Raw genomic sequence first — 21,869 nt, forward strand, 5'->3', positions numbered from 1 at the left:
TAAAGACTCCACCTCACTGAATGTCCTGACGCTCCTGTCTGTCTGGCCATAGATTTTCATCGACATCACACCTGATATTTTCCCTTGCGATGCAACGGGGGAAAAATCTTCTTGCATGCCGCAACCATCCCCTGCAGTGTTCTGCTGTGATGTCATCACAAGCAGCATCCATTGCAGCAAGCAGAGACCTTTGGTCTTGAGACCGATGATCATACACCTTCCACCTCCATGCAGAAGGACAGGCAATTTACCAATTTAGCGGACGTTACAAAAAATCCATATTATCATAATGATATTCATGGTATATATGCCTGACAGATTTTGACAATTGAATGGACTATTGTGCATGTGATGACTTACACAATGAAATAATTCATACATGTTTTGGACAGTACAACTATTCAACTGAGAAGCAACATAATCAGTTTTGATCAGCAAGATATATTCAATTGGTAATTGTGCAAATTGTAGACAATTGTACTTACTCATTTGCATAGATGTGCTAAAACATTTGCAATTTGATTAAAAGAATGAGAAATTCAAATCTGTTGTGAACAAGTGCCCAGTGGTTTGGAGGTTTGCACATGTTGTTTTGAAAATATTCATTATCATTTGAGAATTGTGCCAAAGCAATTGAGAAAAACTGTAAACCAATGATGTTAATATTCCGTACTGAAGCTATTTTATTTTATTTAACTATTTTATTGAAGCAATGGCAGGTAATACAGTTGTGTTAGGCGTAAATGGTTCAGCTAAAAAATCAGACAAAAGCGGAACGATACTCGCAAGAGATAGGTGGAAGTGGTCGTGAGCGAGTGTTTGGAGGAAGGGTCGCGCAGGAGAGATTCGAAGGGTCATAAGCAAAGGTTTGGAGATGGCCGCGAGCAAGGGCTTTGGAGTTGCCCGGCGAGAGAGGGATTGGAAATGGTTGTGCACGAGGGGTTGGCCGCAAGGCAATCAAAGGAGAAAGACAGGTTATATTAGGGCTGCACGATATATCGTTTCAGCATCGTCATCGCGATGTGCGCATGCGCAATAGTCACATCGCAGGACGTGCGATGTCAAGTAAGGCAAATTAACTCAAACACGTCATGCTACAACTTTTTTGCTGCTTGATACAAAAGGAAAACTCGCGCGGTTCTCATTTTCCATGACTAATCTACAAGAGAAGTCTGTCTGATATAACATAATTTACTCCGATTTAAGGGTTTGTTATAAGAGTATCGTATGTTTCGCGAGCCAGCTTTCGCGGCTCCGAACCGTAGTTGGGAAGCCTCTGGTGTTGTGCTAGCCTATTTTAGCTTAGCCTGGCTCGTAGCTGGTAACAAGCTTTTTACTAAGAGTTCGGACCAAATCTGCAGTGGAGAACTGGCACTTTATTTCTGTACAGCAGCGAACATAATGCACGGCCTCTCGGTGACGTTCTAAGCTCTTTTCCCGCTAACTATGCTAACTTTACTCACTTAGCATCCTGCAACTCACTCTGGCTGCAGCTAAAAACACACTCACTTCCTACTACGTCACCCGCGCAGGTTACCCACAAGGCCACCTTCTTAAAGGGGCAGGGCTTGATAGAGCTATTCAAGTCATTTGGTGAAAATTCCTGTATTTTTTCATATCGCAATATATATCGCAGAAAAAAAAATATTGCAATGTCAGTTTTTCCAATATCGTGCAGCCCTAGGTTATATACACTTGAAAGCACGCCCAGCTAGTTGCAAATCATGTATATTATACCTTGTTTTTTCAGGAGACCTTGGATTAGTGTTAGCAATGTCATAGAATTAATGAAAACACTGTTGGGTGCAACAGTAGGACAGAAAAAAACTTTACTCTGAAAATTGCTCTGCATGTAAACAAAATGGTCAATAAAGGAAATTCAATTGAACAGTGTGAATGAATTCTACCCTTTTACTACTAATTGCGTAAAAAGGCAAACACTCTAGCAAAGTATATGCATATGGTGTTTATTGCATAGTAAAATATTACAACATAGTCATAGCCTAATGTTGATACCTTGGATAGCCTACACTATCAAATGGTGACCAATATTAAATAGCATAACCTGTAGGCCATGGTAAATTGAAGACAGGCCGACAGCAATTCAGTTTATTTCCTACCATAGCCTAGCCTGGTTCCAGACTCCTGAATCACATCCCGCCCACTTTTCAGATTTTGTCAAGTGATTCAGAAAGTCTGATGTTGCTTTTGCCAACGGCTTGTTCTAGCTCGGCAAAACAATCAAGCCAATCAGAGCCTTTGCAGGCAGGACTACAGTTTGAACTGTTCGTGCATCGTTTTTTCATTGGCGTTTAGGCAGAATAGATTTGCTGAAATCACTCCCTAAACCAACATATTGTCTTTGCAAAAACAAGATTTTTGTCAGAATCGACCGTCATTCTTAGTAAAATTGCGAAATATTATCAGATTTATAAAATTGCAATTCATAAAGGCACACCATAGCGCAAAAAATACCACCTCATCTAACCAAGCAAAGTTAAATGTTTACTTCAAACACTGTATGAAAGTAGGTTTTAATACTAAGAATATTTTGCAATCATATAGTGTCATTAGGCGTTATTCTGACCGAAAACATATGAAAAATAGCTTTTTGAACAATCCTGAATTAATATTTTCAACTTGCTGTTCTTGACAGTTTTGCATAGTGGAATACTGTTATAATACCATTGCCATGGAAAACACTTGTTTAGAATATTGTGGCACATCACTGACAGGTTGGGCTTTCCTGCGTGGCAGCACTACACATATAGATCTATCTTTTAGAGATGACATTAGAGATGTAGAGATGACAACAGACACATGCCTATGCTTTACACTGATGAAAACGGCAAGGATTTCCACAATATTATCACAGATCCAGTTTCCAGTTTATGCATGTTGACACTCTAAGTTGTTTCTAAGTGGGCAGCTGATCTGGTCGCAGACGGAACATTCCAAATATTTTTGTGATTTTCTGCACCTCCCACCTTTCTCTGACAATATGGTATGACAAGCACTGAGTTTGCTGCTCTGATACGTCAAGTAGTGTGGATACATTGACATGGATATTGAATATGTAACTGCTCATAATCATGTTGATTGTCATTGGCTTTTACCTGGATGGCTGCTGACAACGCCATGGAAACGGACACAGCTCCGGTAGACAACGCTGCAGATTTTTTATGAATGAGCTCAAAATACCGCGCTGTTAAGTTAGCATGGCGCAAAGCTGTTACCGTTGAGTTTATGAATATGGGACACAAGTGCATTAATGAAAAGTTAATCAAAAGTTGTGCACGCAGGGTTGAAAATCAGAAGAAAATTTGTTACAGTGCTTTAGTCTTATATAGGCTACTTAAAATCTCATATTTGTAGAATTGAGAAATAAATGGAAAAAAAAAATCATTAGCAAGATTATTTGTGGAGTAGTCATTCATTTGTTACTGCGTAAGTTACGTATGTCTGCTGCAGTACTGTGAAAATGTTTACATATTTATTTGATTTTATAATAGAATGTAGGAGTGTTAGCTAGTGTGCTGGATGTTGCAGACATCCAACACGACATATATCATTGGATGTGACGTGGCGCTGATGGCTACCTGTCGGTTTGTTAGTTTCCTAATCTGGAAACGTTGTATCCTTTTGTACCTTAATATGAGCTTTTATCTGCAAATATCCTGCAAACTTTTTCGAAGATGGCGGCGCGCACTCGTAGCGTCCCAGCACAAGAAGCAGCTTGTTTGTTGTTTTGGTGAGCATTTTATTTCGTAACTCAAATAGTCGGTGCAGACAAATCTTATAGTCAACTGGAACTGCTGAGTTTAAGAGAAGCATGTTCTCTACATGCCCTTCACGTGCCGAACTTCATCCCAGGGAAGTCAGTACGCCAACCGGAGCCCACGGGGACTACCATCCCGGGAGGGAAGTGACGTAGGCGGCGAAGGGATAGGAAGCAGAAGCGGGGCAAGAGAGCCGGGATATGGGCCAGGCTAAGAGCTGCCCCTCACAGACCTGCTCTGCCGAGTCTCTTATTAATAAACTTGACGAGGTTAGACTGAGGATTACCTCGCATAAGATGGACAGCTCTGTCATGATCGGAATCATGGTTGAATCACAACATTCCCAACACTGCAGTGGAATTAGCAGGTAAGGCAGAGGAACTACAGGGGGGCTCGACATAATACCACCCCCGCATTGCGTTCACATTATGGAGCAGTTTCCCCTCAAAACGCCATTATTTCCTATGGAAGGGAGCGGATTCCACGGTCACCGCCGACTCGGCGGCGGATCGCGGATTTTTCCACCGCGGATGGTCGCGCAAAGTGTTGAAAATAGTTCAACTTGAGCGGATAAGATCCGCGCAGAATGCGTCACTGCTCCGCTTCGTTTCTGCCACTTTTTACAAACCGAGGCAGGTCGCGGGTCGCGGATTTCAGGCGGAAACCGCTTCGCAATGTGAATGCAGCCGACGTGAAAATGTTCCTATATCATAAAAGGGGGGCCTGACAGAAAAAGTTTGGGAACCACTGCATTGGACCAACATTTCAGGAGCATATAAGGCCTTCCCCTCTCCTCACCTTGGATTATCAGATCATCTGTCCCTGTTTTTGACCCCAGCCTACAAGCCCCTTATCAGCAGAAGTAAACCCATCAGGACAGTGCCAATTTGGACTGAGGAAGCCACATCAAAACTTCAAGACTGCTTTGAAGATACAAACTGAGACCTATTTGCACAAGACACAAACATTGAGGAATACACCCTCACTGTCTTATCATACTGTATATAAACTTCTGTACTGACAATGCCACATCATACAAGAACATTTAAGTGTTTCCTAACCAGAAACCATGGTTGAACAACCAAGTTGGCAAGGTATCAAAACCATGACAGACTACAAAAATAATCACAGCCTCCCCCCAACCAACATCACATCTCCCTTCCCGATGAGCTAAATACATTCTTTGCTTGTTTTGACAGTCACAACAATGAACCCGCCATTAAAGCCATACCATCTGAGGGCGAGCAGCCACTCACCCTACAGCCATACCAAGTCAAGAGTGTGTTATGCAGGATTGACACCAACAAAGCGGCTGGGCCAGATGGAGTTTCAGGTCATGTACTCAAGGTCTGTGCTGACCAACTTGCAGAGGTTTTTACCAGCATTTTTAACCTCTCACTAACTCAGGCTGTAGTCCCCACCTGCCTAAAGACTGCAACCATTGTCCCGGTGCCTAAGTCATCAGCAGCACAATGTTTAAATGACTTTCGGCCGGTTGCCCTCACTCCTGTAATAATGAAGTGTTTCGAGAGATTAGTACTGGCCCACATCAAGCAGATGTAGTGGGGTTGATCTCAAACGACGACGAGACAGCCTACAGAGAGGAAGTACAGAATCTAGCAGAGTGGTGCTCAGAAAACAACCTGTCCTTGAACACCAAAAGGACAAAGGAACTAAGCATAGACTTCCCGAAGTCTAGAAGGACAGAGCACCCTGCACTGTAAACACAGGGGGAGGAGGTGGAGTGGGTGACTAGTTTTAAGTTTCTTGGGGTCCATATTATAGAGGACTTCTCATGGTCGCTGAACACCTCTCACCTTGTGAAAAAGGCCCAACAGCGTCTTTTCTTTCTAAGAAAGCTGAAGAAAGCCCACCTATCTCAGCAGCTACTGGTCAATTTCTACGGCTGCACCATGGAGAGTATCCTCCCCTACTGTTCTACAGTGTGGTATGCCAGCTGCACTGTTTCTGACAGAAAGGACCTGCAGCGAGTAGTGAAGACGGCACAGCGGATCATCGGGACAGAGCTCCCGGACCTGGAGGAGCTCTACCTAAGCCGCCTCCTCAGGAAGGCCCGCAGCATCACCGGGGACCCAACTCACCCCGGGCATCACCTGTTTGTCACCCTGCCATTGGGCAAACGCTACAGACTCATACAGGCACGCACAACCAGGCTAAAAAAACAGTTTCTAACCCAGAGCAGTAGCCAGGCTCTCGAACTCTCATTAATTTTCCATAAAAAGCTTATTTTTCTCTAATCTTCTGTACAAGTTTGTTTACATCACTGTTACTGAGCATTTCTCCTTTGCCCAGAATTTCTCTCAAATGATTTTCTCATATGAACAGTAACCAAGTAAAATCTTGAAAATTGTTGCATGTTGCTTTTATATTTTTGTTCAGTTTAAAAAAATACATTATTACGATAATTGTTGGTATCCCTATTACCCTAACGCCTTGTACACAATTCATCTGTCAATTTGACGTGCCTGAATTCTCAATGCAGTCTCGCCACCCAATGGTTCGTACTGCATAGTGTATCTTGACGGAAGATGACGGAAGATGGAGGAGCGCCCAGAGCGCCTCTGTTTGGGCTAGCAAACTAGTGCTAGCTACCTAGAGCTAAGATAGCGAGGTACCAAACTATCAATAGTAGCTCTAGCTTGCTCTAGAAAGGAATCTGTCTTATAAAGGCCGGTTATTTACCAAAACTAGCACCAAAAAAAAGGAGTGATATTCATCGAAAATAATAATCACAATATTTTATTTATGTTAAAGATCGTCACTACAAACGTCTTTTAATAAAAAGTCAAATAATAAAATATGTATTAAAAACGATTCATTTATTGAAAACATGCATTGTTTGCTAGTTGCTATGCCAACCATCAGCCAACGCGAAGTTTGAAATTTTTCATTTTAAAAAACATTTTTTACGAAGTACCCGTCACTCTGTTGTTAACGGATCCGCTGTCTACTAGGGGGCATTGCTTTTCTACTCCATTACAGCGGTCCTCCATTGACTTGAATGATTTCTGGCGGAGCCAATGTAACTAGCGTACATCAATTGTGTACGAGGCTTAAAACATCATCATGTGTGTGCATTTATCTGCACCTGCAAAAAACTGCCAAATGCACAGTGACCTACCGTAGTTCCCCTTATCTTCATCTTCTCTTGGTGTTTTTTTTAATAATTACTTATGAAAGACTGAGTTAAAGTAATTAACTTGTCACAAAACTTGCAATCTTGAAATAAACTCCTGACTCCTGTAACGTATTGACTCATGTAGGCTAGAGGCCCTAGGCAGTACTCCTGATAGTCAGGGTACAAGGCATAAATTGGCTATTGTCAGCTGCACATCAGTCTTTCAACAATTAACTTGCTGCATTTGCGGCGGCAGTGAATGAAGCAGAAACACTGGAATTGTTTGAAGATGTCAACAGTTTACCAGCTTAGCTAGCAAGCATAACATTAGCTAGTTAGCTTTGGGTTAGCTATAAATAGATAAATTACAGAAGTTGGATATCTACGATATTAGATAATCACATCACATACATTAATCCCTTAAAATAACCTTACATTTACATTAATTTACATTAATTCACCCCTTAATTCTTGCAAAATCCCCTTAAAATTAGTTGAGGGAGTCATTATGTATTATATTGACTGCTTACTTTCTTATATAATAAAAAATTCAGGGAGACAGGAACTTTCCATTAAGAATCTGGGGGGCCCGTTTCAAGAGCTAATGTGCGAAAAAAAACAAACATAAAAGGATTCAAGTTGGTTTGCGTCAATAATGGTATATTTTCGGACTTCAACTTAAATGCTATGTGCACTTTCAGTATCATGGACAGCTCAACATAGAAATAATCCAAACAATTCAAACAAACAATTACAAACCAAACAATTTAAAACTAAAACAATGACATTTTTGCTTTGGAATGAGGAGAAGCCTCGCCCTTCTCGGCAACTACTAGTCTGCATTGAATAGCACTAGGCCTATGTGTTATGTATCAGCTGACATAAAAACAGCTTAAACAATTCCCTCAAATTAAATTAACAACAAAAGCAATGCCATATTTTGTTTGGGAATGAAAAGTGTCTGAAACTACTGGTTGTTTACAATGAATTGCGCTTTGCGCTCTTTCAGCACCGTGGACAGCTCACGTCAGGCCTGGAGAGCTTGTTATTCATGCATATATATATATATATATATAAAAAGTGGGTGAATTATTCAATGCTTGCATGTCAGTCGGGGGCCCTTTGGGAGTGCGGGGCCCGTTTCAGTTGAAACGGGTGAAACATAGCTAAGGCCGCTACTGCCCACGGACCCACAGTTCCTGCTTGGCTTCGTAATAAAACTGTGCAAAGTCATGTTTCCAGGAAACCACTGTACCATTTCAGCAGTGTTTGTCCAATGTTAGGTAAAGTACACAGTATGTGTACACAGTATGTGCACTTTACCTGCAGCAGTACATATACTGTGTACTTAACCTGCAGCAGAAGCGGAGCACACTGCTGGTAAAACAAACGCACCTCAAGCTGGACCCGCCCACGGACCCGCAGTTCCTCCTTTTCCCAAATGTACCAAATTGTTGGCACAATCTGAAAGCTTTTTGAGAGTTGAACTTGAAATCTTGGCTTTGATAGTTGAATGCAGTTTGCAAATTTGAACTACATGCATAGTTATTTATTTTTTAAGATTTTTGGGGCATTTCTGCTTTATTGGACAGTTACAGTAGAGAGAGACAGGGAAGACAGGGCAGAGAGAGGGGATCACATGCAGCAAAGGGCAGGGCTGGATTCGAACCTGTGAACATTTTGAAACAGTTTTTCAATTGAACTGAAACTGAATGTTGAAAAACTGAATTTCAAAGAAGGAAATACAGATTCCATTTAACACTTTATTTGAAGGGGGGTGAATAAGGCTGACATAACACTGTCATAACTATGTCATGACAACTGACATGAACATTAATTAAACTTTATGAATGTTTACGACTGTTGTCAATAAGTGTCAATGACACTTTCAATGCAAAGTTGACACTGTTCCAGATGTCTCTGTCATGACAACTTGACATTAACCAAAGGGACATAACCTGTCCCATAACATATGTCATGACAGACTTCATTATCAAACACAAATAAACCCTATTGAACTGATTTTTTGAATAACTCAGATTTCTTCTTATTTTGATTTTTCACAAACTGTTTTTTTTGTACCCATTGAAGTATTGTTTTTTGTGGGTAAATAAAATCCCAAATTTTGCACTTTATCTGCACCTGTCTTTACCTTAAGAATTCAGAAATTGTTTTGAGTGCCAGTTAATATCGTACTGTACTGTATCACATGTACCATTGTAAAGCAATTCAGTAAGATGACATCAGTTTATCGAACATGATTTTCCATACCATGGATAACAAATGAGTCCTGCAGATTATCGTGGTATTTTTTTTCCCATATATTACCCAGTCCTACTGCTCACCCACTCTGTGTTACCTTGTACCTAGGCATAACATTACAAGTGTGACTCCCCTCTTTTCCTGCTTCCAAGAAGATAAGATAAGATAAGATATCACTTTATTAATCCCCTTGGGGAAATTCGGGTGCCACAGCAGCAACTGGGGTGGTGGTCATGGCTGGCTGTCGCAGGGGTCGCTGATGCTGTTGAACAGTCCAATGGCCGCCGGCACAAAGGAACGTCTGAGGCGCTCTGTCCTGCAGCGTTGGAGGAGGAGCCTGTGGCTGAAGCTGCTCCTCATCAGCCTCAGCACATTGTAGAGAGGGTGAGAGGGGTTCTCCAGGATGGCATTGATCTTTCCCCTCATCCTCCTCTCTGCCACTACCTCCAGACTGTTCAGTTCGTGCCCAACAACAGAGCTGGCCTTCCTCACCAGCTTGTTAAGTCTCTTTGTTTCCCCTGCTGTGATGCCGCCTCCCCAGCACACCACAGCAAAGAACAGTGCACTGGCTACTACAGACTGGTAGAACATCTGCAGCAGCCTGTTGCACACGTTGAAGGACCTGAGTCTCCTCAGGAAATACAGCCTGCTCTGTCCTTTCCTGTAGAGGGCCTCAGTGTTGTCCGACCAGTCCAGTTTGTTGTTGAGCTGCACTCCTAGGAACCGATAGGAGTTCACCATCTCCACCTCCTCCCCCTGACAGGGTTTGGGGGCTCCTACTCCTTCTGAAGTCCACCACCAGCTCCTTGGTCTTTGTGATGATGAGCTGGAGGTGGTTGTTGTCGCACCAACCTACAAAGCTCTCTACCAGCTCTCTGTATTCCTCCTCATTGTCCTCCTGCTGCCTGACAACAGGCTTGTTGAAAGTGGGCGTGGCCTATGGTGTAATAACCATGTAATAGCTGGCAGAAAACCTTTCAGCCTTGTCTGGAAAGGCATTTCAAACATGTGTACCGAATTTTGTGCAATTCAGCCTGAAGGGGGCACCACAAATGCGAAAAAAAAAACAACAACACAAAAATGGCCATAACTCAACACCCCTTGGTTCAATTATCACGAAACTTGGCAGATATATTGAGGGATATATTTGGACTATGTCCTCAGAAAACACTTTTTTTCGATATTAGTACCAGTCAGTAAAAGCTTGAACCCCTTTCACTGCCATTTGCGGCTGTATTTATTATTTTTCTTCCCCGTCTTCCCCCTATCTGGATCTCAGAAACCCACAGAAGACCCACAGCAGCCAAAATTTCCACATAGGTTGGAAATCTCACCTACTACTCAGGCAACAATAATTACAGCAATCGCCCTGATGGTGGCGTTATGACAACCAATTTTACATTTTGGTCCATAACTTCTGAACCGTCTGACTAGATTTTCCACCATTTTGAATTTTCTGGAAAACCTATTTTTGCGAACTCGTCCTAGACCGTTGAGGCAATCATCATCAAATTTGGTGTGCATCATCTCTGGACGCCCATGATTTTTGATCCAAAGTTTAGTCAAAGGTTGTGGGCGGAGTCTATTTTACAAAAATTCTCATGAACGCATTGTGCTATCTTCACCAAATTTGGTACACTTGTACAGGTATCTACTCTGAGGTACGATGCAAAATTCGCTATAATTTCGCCCATAGGGGGCGCTACAGCAACATTTAAAATTTTAAATGCCTATTACCTATAAATGCCTAATAACTCAGTAACTATACATCATAGAAACAATTTTTTTTCCCTGTATTCCTTGGGTGAAGCCACATCGTTTTGATAGGCCCCGCCCATTGCCGCCATATCATATTTTCCGCCATGTTGAATTTTCTCAAAAACCTATTTTTGCGAACTTCTTCTAGACCGTTGAGACAATCATCTCCAAATTTGGTGTGCATCATGTCTGGACTGCCATGATTAAAAGTTATCAAAAGACTCTTGGTACTTCATATCGTTAGGCCGCTATACGCCAATCAATTTTAGGGCGTGGCACATATTTGACAACATGTTCGATAACTCAAACACGCAAAGTCCAACACTCATGAAATTCAACACACATCATCAGGTATTCACCCCTGGTTAGGCAACACAGTATGGACCGTTTTGGCCCATAGGTGGCGCTACAGCAACAATATAACTTTAAATAGCCTTACACATTAATTGCTCAGTATGGCATACTGATCAACCATCCCTAAGCTCATAATGATGACATGTATAATTTATGAGTTTTAAAACACGTTAGTCAATGGAAGTCCCTTCACTTCCATTTTATTATAGTTTCTCTCCTAAATGTATCAGGATCATAGAGACCAAACATGCCACAGGGATCAAACTTGCACATTGGTCCACGTCACTCATTTACCCCAGAGGTCATCAGGTGCTTGGACCCTGTCATTGCCGCCTGCGGCTATATTGTTTTGTTTCATTCTGTCTGTACTGCTCAAATTGTCTGCATTGTTTGTTTTGTTTTTATTCTATTTGTACTGCTCATTTTGTATTTGTTGCTTTTTTGTCTTTGTTGTTTGTTTTTCTTGTATGTTTTTGTGAAGCACGTAAGTGGTTTTAAAAAGTGCCATATAGAAAAAGATTTACTTAGGCCTATGTACTTAGTTGAGTATAAACGTTGAACTATCCAAATAAAGTGTTGCTGTTTTGTTATAGTGGGTTAGCTCTACTTTTGTATATATTGCCTTTTTTTGTTTTTATGTAAAGCACATTGAGTTTCCTTGCGTATGAAATGTGCTACGCTCATACAATTTGACTTTCACGTAAATATTTTATCAACCAGGCCTTTGGCATTTGTGTCTCAAATCAGATTCTTCCATCATTCTTTCTGTTATGGGTTTTCTGCAACAAATACGAATACTGTAGATGACAAAAATCTGAGAGTTGGGACCAGACAATAATGCTTAATCTTTTATTGATGATGATTATACATGTATAGGTGGGAAAAAAGAATGAGGTCAACAGTGCAAACAATTGGTGAAAAGAGGTTCCTTTCAGCAAAGCACTGAACCCCAAAGTCTGCTTCAAGTAAGCTCATTCTGTTGACATACATGTGTATCATGGTTATGACATACATATGTAACAAGGCCTGACATCATCATGGTGGAAATGACATCATCGTGGTGCAAGTGACATTGTTATGGCAGTTATGACAGCACATGATGGAGGTCGGGGCGGCATCACATGTCCTTGGCGCACACAAAAGATAGTTTGGCGTTGCAGCTCAAATCATTCCAAAGGTTTCCTGTAGTCAGAGGTGAAAACAACACAGCAACAAAACAAAATATTAAGCACTTTAGAGGCCTCCAAGTATTTCAAGACTGTTTCACTAGATTATATAGCCTATGTCTTTCTATTTTTCTTAAAAAACAAAACAAACTAAAAAAAAAGACAATAAATAAGAAAATGTAAGGAAACACCACCTACAATTATAAAAGGAAAATATAATTTTTCCATCTTCAGTATTGTTGAGAAGTGATTTGTAGGTCTCCTCATTGCTTCCCAATAAAAATCATAGTAAGTCAAGAAATAATCATTTTGTACCTCTGAAGTTCATCTCCACGCAGTTTTCAACTTTAAGGTTGTTCGGTTCTCCTTTATTCCAGTGTGTAGAGTCAAACTTGGAGCCATCACTCCACTGCCACACTCCCTCCTGGAGGAAGAAGCTTACACATTACTGATTTGTCTGTTTCAGTTATTTCACCGTTTTGCCTTCAAACCCAAAGGGTTTGAACATGTATATACAGATCAGCCATTAGGTTATATGTAGGGAATAAGTGGCATTAGGTAGTTTAGAAGTCCACATCAAACCTATCAGCTCTCATTAGTGTCTAAATAATATAATAATAAATGCCTCAATTGTGCAAATAAATGACAAAACATACTATAAGAAAGCACATATCAAGGAAAACAGTAATAAGACCCATCACAAAACACAATGCAAATATCATTTAAGAAGAATTAAATGGTAACTAAACCCCACCCACATCTGTGGCACAAAAACCAGCCAATAGCAGATTGCCAGTGCAGCACCCTACTTTTCATCAATAAGTGTCAGGCTTCACCACAGATTTGGTTTTGGGGTTTAGTTACTCTTTAAAGAATGAAACTCTGTATAGTGTCCATTTGTATAGTTTTCATATGGTTCATTTCTCATTGACTGCTTGTTGATAGAATTATATATTCATTTGTTTTGAATGTTTTGATTAAGGCCCTTAGGAGATGAAGTCTGTAGAGTATACATAGTCACTCTCTCGCTGTAACAAGAAGTTATTCCTCCTTGATGCTCACTCCTAATGGCACAAGGCATAGTTGCTTTAGATCCTGTGTATTGGTAAATATCTCACCTTCATCACATCAAAGCCCCCAATAAAGGTTCTTTTATAGGAGCCAGTCACTCTGTTGATCAGCCCTCTGAGGAAGTTGTGCTCTGCTGCACTGTGGACCGAGGCCAGATTCGCACCTTGGGAAATGCAGGTGAGCTAATGGGGGAGAGGCAAAGATATAAAGAAAAAGATTGAGGTAGGGAGATAAAATGACAGAGAGAAGGAGTGAGTAGGATGAGACAGAAATGCAGAGAGAAAGGAAGAGTTGGACAGCGGGAGATGAACAAATAATAGGAGAGAGACAAACACAGAGAATGGGATAGAGACAAGCATGACACAAGACAACATGACCTGAGTTGGTAACATACATGCACATTATCAATCAACATGCATAATTAAATGTGTTGTTATTGCAGTTTTTGAAGACTTGAAGTAGACTTGTGCTTTTTATATGAAGGATTTGGTTAGCAACAAACTGTTTTAGAGCATTGTGAGAAATACAGCATGATAGGAGTAACCGTTATTGTTCCATCAGGTACCTCTGCATCAAGCCAAGTCTTTTCACTGTGATAGAAGCTGAAACAGCGAGAGCCATGATGGGTCCAACCATCAGGACACTGACGTACGTTATGTGCTAGTCCTATGTTAGAAAGAAGATAACAAAGATTAGAGTCTTGGATTACAAATACTTAAGTGCATATCAAATTATGTGAAATGTTGATTTTTAAATAATGTACCGTAAAACTTCAATTAAAAGCCGAGTCCCAATTAGACGCCGGTCCCTTTTACTGGCCGGGTGTGGCTACACGTTTTGACAAATAAAGGCCGGTCTCAATTAGAAGCCGGTTGCCAGTTTATTTTTTTTTACTTGCATTCAAACGTCAGTCACATTTGCTGATCGCCATGGCGGCACAGAGAAAAAAGTACGACCTGAAATTCAAGCTGTCAGTTGTCAAATTTGCTGAACAAAACTCAGATGCAGCAGCAAGACATTTCTCCGTTGATCCCAAGAGAGTGAGGGAATGGTGAAAAAATAAAGTTGAACTTCAACGTCTGTCCGAGGAAGATGGTAAAAGGGCTTTCTAAGGTAGGCTACCGGTATTTTGATACGTCTCTCTCTCTCTCTCTCTCTCTCTCTCTCTCTCTCTCTCTCTCTGTGCATGAGGTTGGCCTAGATGCGCTGTCTCTCGGAGCGAGATCAAATGGATGATTCGTAATTGATATGTTATTCGATAGCCTAATTTTTATACAAATAATATTCATTCAATTTGATAGTATTTCCCATCTTTGCTGAGCAAGAGTTTTAGGAATTAAAGGCCTGTCCCATATAGACGCCTGTCGCAAATATAGGCTGGTTGAGTTCAGTGTTTGAAGCAAATAAAAGCCCAGGCTATTAATTGAAGTTTTACGGTAACTTGCGTTTAAATTATGCAAATTATTATGAAATGTGAAAACTAGTTAGTTTCAAGCTCGCCATGAGTTTTGTCTGTGTAGCTGAGTCCTAGTATATCAATTGTAGATTAACAAATTCTATTAATTACCAGCATCTAGGCTAAACTATTGACAACATCACAAAAATATATTCTAATATTCATGATTCTAGTCAGAGGACATAGCACCATCTGCTGACCAGAAGAGGAAACTGAATGAAACTGAATGAGCACCCAAAATGAATGGAACTCCATGGCCATTGTCACCAAAACAGTCCTCTTTACAGATAAGCCAACACATAGAAGCTGTCCACCATTTTAGTCTGGAGTCAGAAAGTGCCAACTACTGTACTTTGTGTATTCACCTGCTAATTCTCATGTTTTGCTCTGTCACATATGGAGGTTAGATTTTTTGTTTCAGTTACAAAACAGTCACAGTTTAATTCCCCATGGTCCCACAAGAGGGTTAAAAACTACAGAACACATTAAAAATATCATTTCAAAGTGTTCTGTTGCATTTGGGAAGGCCATCAAGCTAATGACTGACCACATGAGAAAAACAAATAAATACAACAACTAAAACAATTTAAGAGGAAATAATAGAGGTACAAACTTGTCAAGAAGGGGTGCGTCTCCTGTGAACACAAAGAACACAAAGAACACATTCTTAGTAATGAAATCTAGTTTGAATTTGCTTTTCTTGCATTATTTTAACTCAACAGTCTTATTAATACAGTACATATACTGTATATAGTAATGAAACTAACATTATGTGTAGTTTATACTGTATGTACTGTATATGATGTAGGCAGCGTTGTAAAAGTTAACTCATTGTGCATCGTCTATGCATCAATGTAATGCAGCACAACTTGTGTCTCTCAAATGACTAGTCCCAATAGTATTCCTTCTAACTGGTGAAACAAGAATTTGAATTTCCAAGTTTCGGGGAGAGCAACAGTACTGCAGTTACTGGATTAAAAACAAGGACTCTCAACATCAGCAGTTTTAGGTATTTATGGTGTGTCATGAACCAGATATATTTCAGACAAGACAAAACATGGATAGTAAATACTGTGCAAGTGCCACAAAAAAGAGAAATAGTATATAGAAATGGAAATAGTATTTATTTTGCTTTTAATGTAATTTTAGTAATATTAAAAATATGACATTTTGTCAGGGAGGCCTTTATGGGACCAATTATGTAAAAAATATAAACAATGTTAAAAATCACAATATTTCTGTAGATTTCACTTACAGTATGTCCCATAACCAATCCACTGGTCAAACAGAGGAGCATAAGAAAATGAAAAACTGATGCCATCTGTGGAAAGATATTTTCGACAAGGTAAATATATTGTATATACATGGTCTTATCCAGAACAACTTGCAATGAATGTATGTAAACTTGAATGAGTTAAAGGGGAATTTCACTTTTAGGAATTCAACTTTTAGTTGGTCATTGTGTAAAAGAAGACATTTTCCTAAAAAAAAAAATCCAAGCTTCTGTTCTGTATGATATTCCCACATTATTTCTTTTTTCAATGTACTCGCTCTAACTTCTCTCAAAAAATCCCATCTGTCCTCTCTTAGTTCTTTTTCTATTTCTTTTCCTAGCACTGCACTCCATGACTTTACTATGATCACAGGAAAGTTACGGACACTGTGGTCCTAACCACAATTTAAGAGTATTCTACCGTTGCACTCATAAGTCGCTCTGGATAAGAGCAGGGGCGGTCTTATCATTAAGTAAAGGTAGGTGACTGCCTCAGACCCTGGCGGCCAGAGGGCCCCGCAAAAAACAAGAATAGAATTAATATAAACTTATTCTTTTATCAAGTTAAATTTAGAAATGTACATATTAAAAAACTCCTCTCTTTTTTATTACAATAAAAATTATTTCAATCCTCAGTTATGGCCACCCCTTTACTCAATCAGGCTATAGTGGACTATTCCACTTGACTGAGAGAGAAGTACAAATAATGAAGCAAAGCTACCCAGGTGGTACAGAAAAACAAAAAAGAGAGAAAATATAATGTTTTTTTTTTTTTTACAGCTTTTATCAAAGCATCAACTTCTGCTAGTGTTTGCTGCTATTAATATGACCACTGCCTCCAAGTTCAATGAGCTCTAGTGAAGCAAATGTTAGCTCTGCTGCTGGCACTAGTAGTAACAATGATGGAGAATGTGCTGCCATGCCAAGTGATGCACAGAGCCAAAGGCAAGTAAATATTAGAAATGGTGAACATGATGAAGATGTGGAGGAGGATGACCAGCATCAAAACATGGTATCAATCTTTTCTCGGTCAGGACAGATCAGCTCTAGTGTTCTTGTCAGTGCACAACCCGTATCATGAATCATCAGCCCTTGCATGCGTACTTTGCTAGGCCCAAACTTGAAGGAAAAATATAGAACGGATGGATTGAAAAAGGTGAGGGTGGATTCAGGGGGCCCATGCTAACCTTTGACTATGGCTCCGAAATCACTAAGTCCGCCCCTGGACAACAGTGTCAGCTGAATGACTAAAATATAAGTGAAAGTGTATAAGTGAAAGATCTATCATTAGTCATTTCCCAGTGCATGTATTAAACTGATTTTCTCTTTTCAGATTTCTAAATTTTGAATAAATGCACAGAAAAATGACATGAAAATAAAATGTCCTTTCTAGAGTAATCTCAGGCAATGCAATTTGTTGATATCAGAGGATGAAACAAAAAAAAAGTACTTGTATGGAATGACATAAAAGTAGATTTTGGTTGAATTTGAAGTGAACACTGACTATAGGCTAAAAATCAATAATAGATCAAGAATCTTTACTGTAACGATGCATAAAAATAGTTGATATTATGATGCCAGGTGAGAAGTATACCTTAAAAAAATCTTACCTTTGTTCTGATGACAGTGGATACGATGAGGTTGGATTTGCAGCAACAGGTAGCAGGTTGTCTTGGAAAAGGAAACACAGTCTTTATATACCTTCTCTGGGTGCCTTGCCTCAGGAACTTGCAGTGTGTCATTCTCTACTCAAGACAGTATCAATGGAAATAATTTAAATAATTCATCAATGGCCACAGGACGTTCCAACACTATTTCTGTTGGTACTGTCTTGAGTAAATACAGTTATAACACATTACATGTAAATACAAAAAGGATGTCAATACTACTACTGTTGAGTGATGCTACCCTGTGGCTTGACTGCTTTAGATCATGGGTTCTCAAAGTGTGGCCTGTGGGCCAATTGCGGCCCTCGGGAACATTTCTGGTGGCCCGCAATGAGTTAAGGTGACATGATGAAATGCATGTGTTATATTTGGTCCGGTTCCAGTAATACAGTTTTAAACCAACCTACATCACACAGTACAGTACTTTGCTTTTAAGAAGGGTAAAACTGCGCCCCCTGGGCTAAACTGTCAAGTTAGGAATGGTTGCATGGCAACCATGGTATGACTCGCGAGATGCCTACTCGCGAGACAGATTACGTCTTCATTGCAGCTATGTACGTTAGCCGGTTAGCGAGATGGAGGAGCCGGGGCCATCGTGCAAAAAACGCTGTGTCAGTGAGGAGAAAAGGAAGTTTCAGGAGAAATGGAGCAAAGCTTACTTCGTTGTACCTCACGGGTCGGATAAAGTGATGTGCCTAATCTACAAGCAGGTGAATGCAATGCGCAAGGAGTTTAACATAAAACGCCATTATGATACCAAGCATAAAATGTACGACAAGTTCACGGGCGAGGAGCGCACAACTAAGCTTGAACAATTTCAAAGAGGCTTAACTGCCCAGCAGTCAGTTTTCACAAATCTGGCAAAATCCAGTGAAGCTGTAACACAGGCTAGCTATGTGGTAGCTCAAGAAATAGCCAGGCGGAGCAAGCCGTTCAGTGATGGAGAATTCGTGTGAGACTGCATTTTGAAAGTGGCTGACATTGTATGCCCTGAACAAAAATCAAAGTTCTGTGACATAAGTTTGTCGAATGACACAGTGACACGACGAATCGAAGATCTGGCCAACGATCTCAAAGAACAATTGGGACTTCGTGTGGCGGGACTGGGCAAGGGGGCTTTTTCTATAGCACTGGATGAGAGTACAGACCTTTCTGATACTGCGGAATTGCTGATTTTCATTCGGACGGTCACGGAGGACTTTGAAATAGTCAAGGAACTGCTAAGCATGGAGAATATCAAAGACAGAACAAGGGGAATCGACATTTGTGATGCTGTGTGTCTCGATGCATACAATGTGAAGCTTTCATCCATGGTCGGTGTCACAACAGATGGTGCACCCGCGATGGTCGGGAGAAAGGCGGGTGCTGTCTCGTTGCTCTGTGACAAAGTGGCCAACAACGGAGGTGAGAACCTAATCAAATATCACTGCATAATTCACCAAGAAGCCCTTGCTGCTCATACGCTTGAAATGAAACATGTCATGGACATTGTTGTCAAGACACTTAATTTCATAAAGTCCAGAGGTCTGAATCACCGTCAATTCAAAACTTTTTTGGAGCAATCACAGGCTGAATTTGGTGATGTCATATACTTCACTGCCGTCCGGTGACTGAGCAGAGGTGCCACACTGAAGCGTTTTTTTAATTTGAGGAAAGAAATCGCTCTCGAGTTCATGCAGTCGAAAGGACAAGATCTGCCACAGTTCAGTGACACTGAATGGCTTTGTGACCTAGCGCTCCTTGTTGACCTGAATACTTTTCTCAGCGATCTCAATGTGAAGCTGCAGGGCCATGGGAAGCTCATTTCCACAATGTTTGACAGCGTCAAAGCTTTCCAGAGAAAACTTCAACTACTACAGGGACAGCTCAAAGAGGGGGATCTAACCCATTTTCCCGCCTGCAAGGCGCTCGCAGGTGAACATGATGTTTTACGTCACCTGCGTTCAGACAAGAACCACAACCTCATAGAAAAACTCCAAGAGGAATTCAGATTCAGATTCAGATTTTTATTTACTCTAGACCACCTCTAGACCATTCTGCCACCACTTCTCGGACTTCAGGGACCACGAGAAGTCATTCAACCTCTTCCAAGATCCTTTCACATGTGCACCTGAAGAAGAGCCCGCAGAAATGCAGTTCGAGCTCATCGACCTGCAGGAGAGCTCCGAGGCCAGAGCAGCATATCGAGACAAGAATCTCATTGAGTTCTGCAAAGGACTTTCCCCATCTACAAACCCTGCACTTCGCCAACATGCCATCAGAATGGCCTCTATGTTCAGAAGCACATACATTTGTGAGAAAACCTTCTCCACCATGGCCATCAACAAATCCAAGCTGAGATCCAGGCTGACGGATGCCCATTTACATGCTGTCCTTCGTATAGCAACGACAGAGATGGAACCAGACATCAAAGGAATTGTGGCCAACCGAAGACAGCACCATAAATCCCATTCGAAGTAAGGAACGGTATGTTGATGTAGTAACAAATTCATAATCAATGTGACTTAATGAATAGCCTATTGATGACAGGCAATAATAGCCTAATAATAATAACAACAACAACAACAACAACAACAACAATAATGATGATGATGATGATGAATGTTGTGGTATTTGGTAAGCTTCTATTTTAAAAGTGTCTCTCTCTCCCTGTCTGTGTGTGTGTGTCAGTGTGTGTGTGTGTGTGTCTGTCTGTCTGTGTGTGTGTCTGTCTGTGTGTGTGTGTGTGTCTGTCTGTCTGTCTCTCTCTCTCTCTCTCTCTCTCTCTCTGCAGGTTTTCTTGTGGTGCTTGGGCAGCTGGAATTGGTTCTCAATCAGGTCCCTGCTGATAAGACAGGAAATCAACAGCATATCACTCACTCCAGCACAAGGCTCTCTCTGTGTGTGTGTTTGCAAGGCACTTTTGAGACAACTGAATGAACTGATATGAATCAAATGACATGAACTAATATACTGAAATGACTGCACACAGGATTGTGTCATTTCCCACTTGTGACTGTAGGGCAGAAAAGACCAGGGAATTTGTGTACAAGGTTTCTCATACTGGTGGTTTTGCAAGTTTTAGCCTCATTAACTACAAATTGTGTTTATTTTACATTACTGGCTGCAAACCATTTCCAAAGCATAAATTGTAGACATGCACCTTTGTCATTAAAACATCTACAAATGGACAAATGGGATTTTTTCTCCTCCAGAAAACACAACATACATTTATCACATGATTCATAATTGGCATGACTTTTAGTCTAGAATAGGCTATTAAAGAAAAGATTTGTTTTGGAATTATTTTGTGTTCCGTTTTTTCTTGGGCGGCCCTCAATCCAATGTTGGGTCCCTAAATTGGCCCTCAGTCATCAAAACTTTGAGAACCCCTGCTTTAGATGAAGAAGATTTATACGATTTCAATGTGTTTCTGATAACAACACTAGCAGGATGTTCTTCAGAAGTTAAACAATAACTAGACTAAGCATACTGAGGGGTTTGCTAAAGGGGTATGTCACCTAGTTAAAATTGTTTTAGTTGTAGTGACAAAATCACCCTCAGGCCAGTTTCATGCTTTTTTTTGGTACAAAACCACAAACACACTGTCCTGTGTTTGACTATTTCAATGGAAGGTAATACTTGTGTGTTTGGTATTAATGGCTCAGGTCTTGGGGGTATTTCCTGTAGGCCTATCTGATGACTCAATAATCTAAAGTACATACAGTATACACATGAAACACATGCCATTTCATCTTCATTCCATTTCATACGCCCATATATTTTGAAAAGTGTACATATATTTTATTTTATTCTATTCATACATTCTACTTTATATTGTTATTGTACTCTGCCACTATATTTTTATTACTTCTTACTGATGGTCACTTTTAATTTTGCACTGCTATTTTATTACTACATTGTATACTGCATTTGTTTACTTTGTCTACATTGTTGTGGCTAGC

General features: G+C 40.5%; 2 protein-coding genes across 2 annotated transcripts in view; both read right to left on the reverse strand.

Moving 5' to 3' along the window:
- LOC139916118 (B-type lectin plumieribetin-like) overlaps positions 1–21,869 on the reverse strand; it is a 209,926-nt gene that overhangs the window by 56,116 nt on the left and 131,941 nt on the right. The window lies entirely within an intron of this gene.
- On the reverse strand, positions 12,410–17,925 carry LOC144542293 (galactose-specific lectin nattectin-like). The gene is made up of 7 exons (XM_078288061.1): positions 17,869–17,925; positions 16,241–16,306; positions 15,599–15,620; positions 14,095–14,195; positions 13,577–13,711; positions 12,774–12,882; positions 12,410–12,474 (listed from the first exon to the last, which is right to left on the reverse strand). The coding sequence occupies exons 2-7, from the start codon at positions 16,304–16,306 to the stop codon at positions 12,410–12,412; spliced, it is 498 nt and encodes a 165-aa protein (XP_078144187.1). The 5' UTR covers positions 17,869–17,925.

The sequence above is a fragment of the Centroberyx gerrardi genome, chromosome 14 (genome assembly GCF_048128805.1).
Source record: "Centroberyx gerrardi isolate f3 chromosome 14, fCenGer3.hap1.cur.20231027, whole genome shotgun sequence".
NCBI lineage: Eukaryota > Metazoa > Chordata > Actinopteri > Beryciformes > Berycidae > Centroberyx > Centroberyx gerrardi.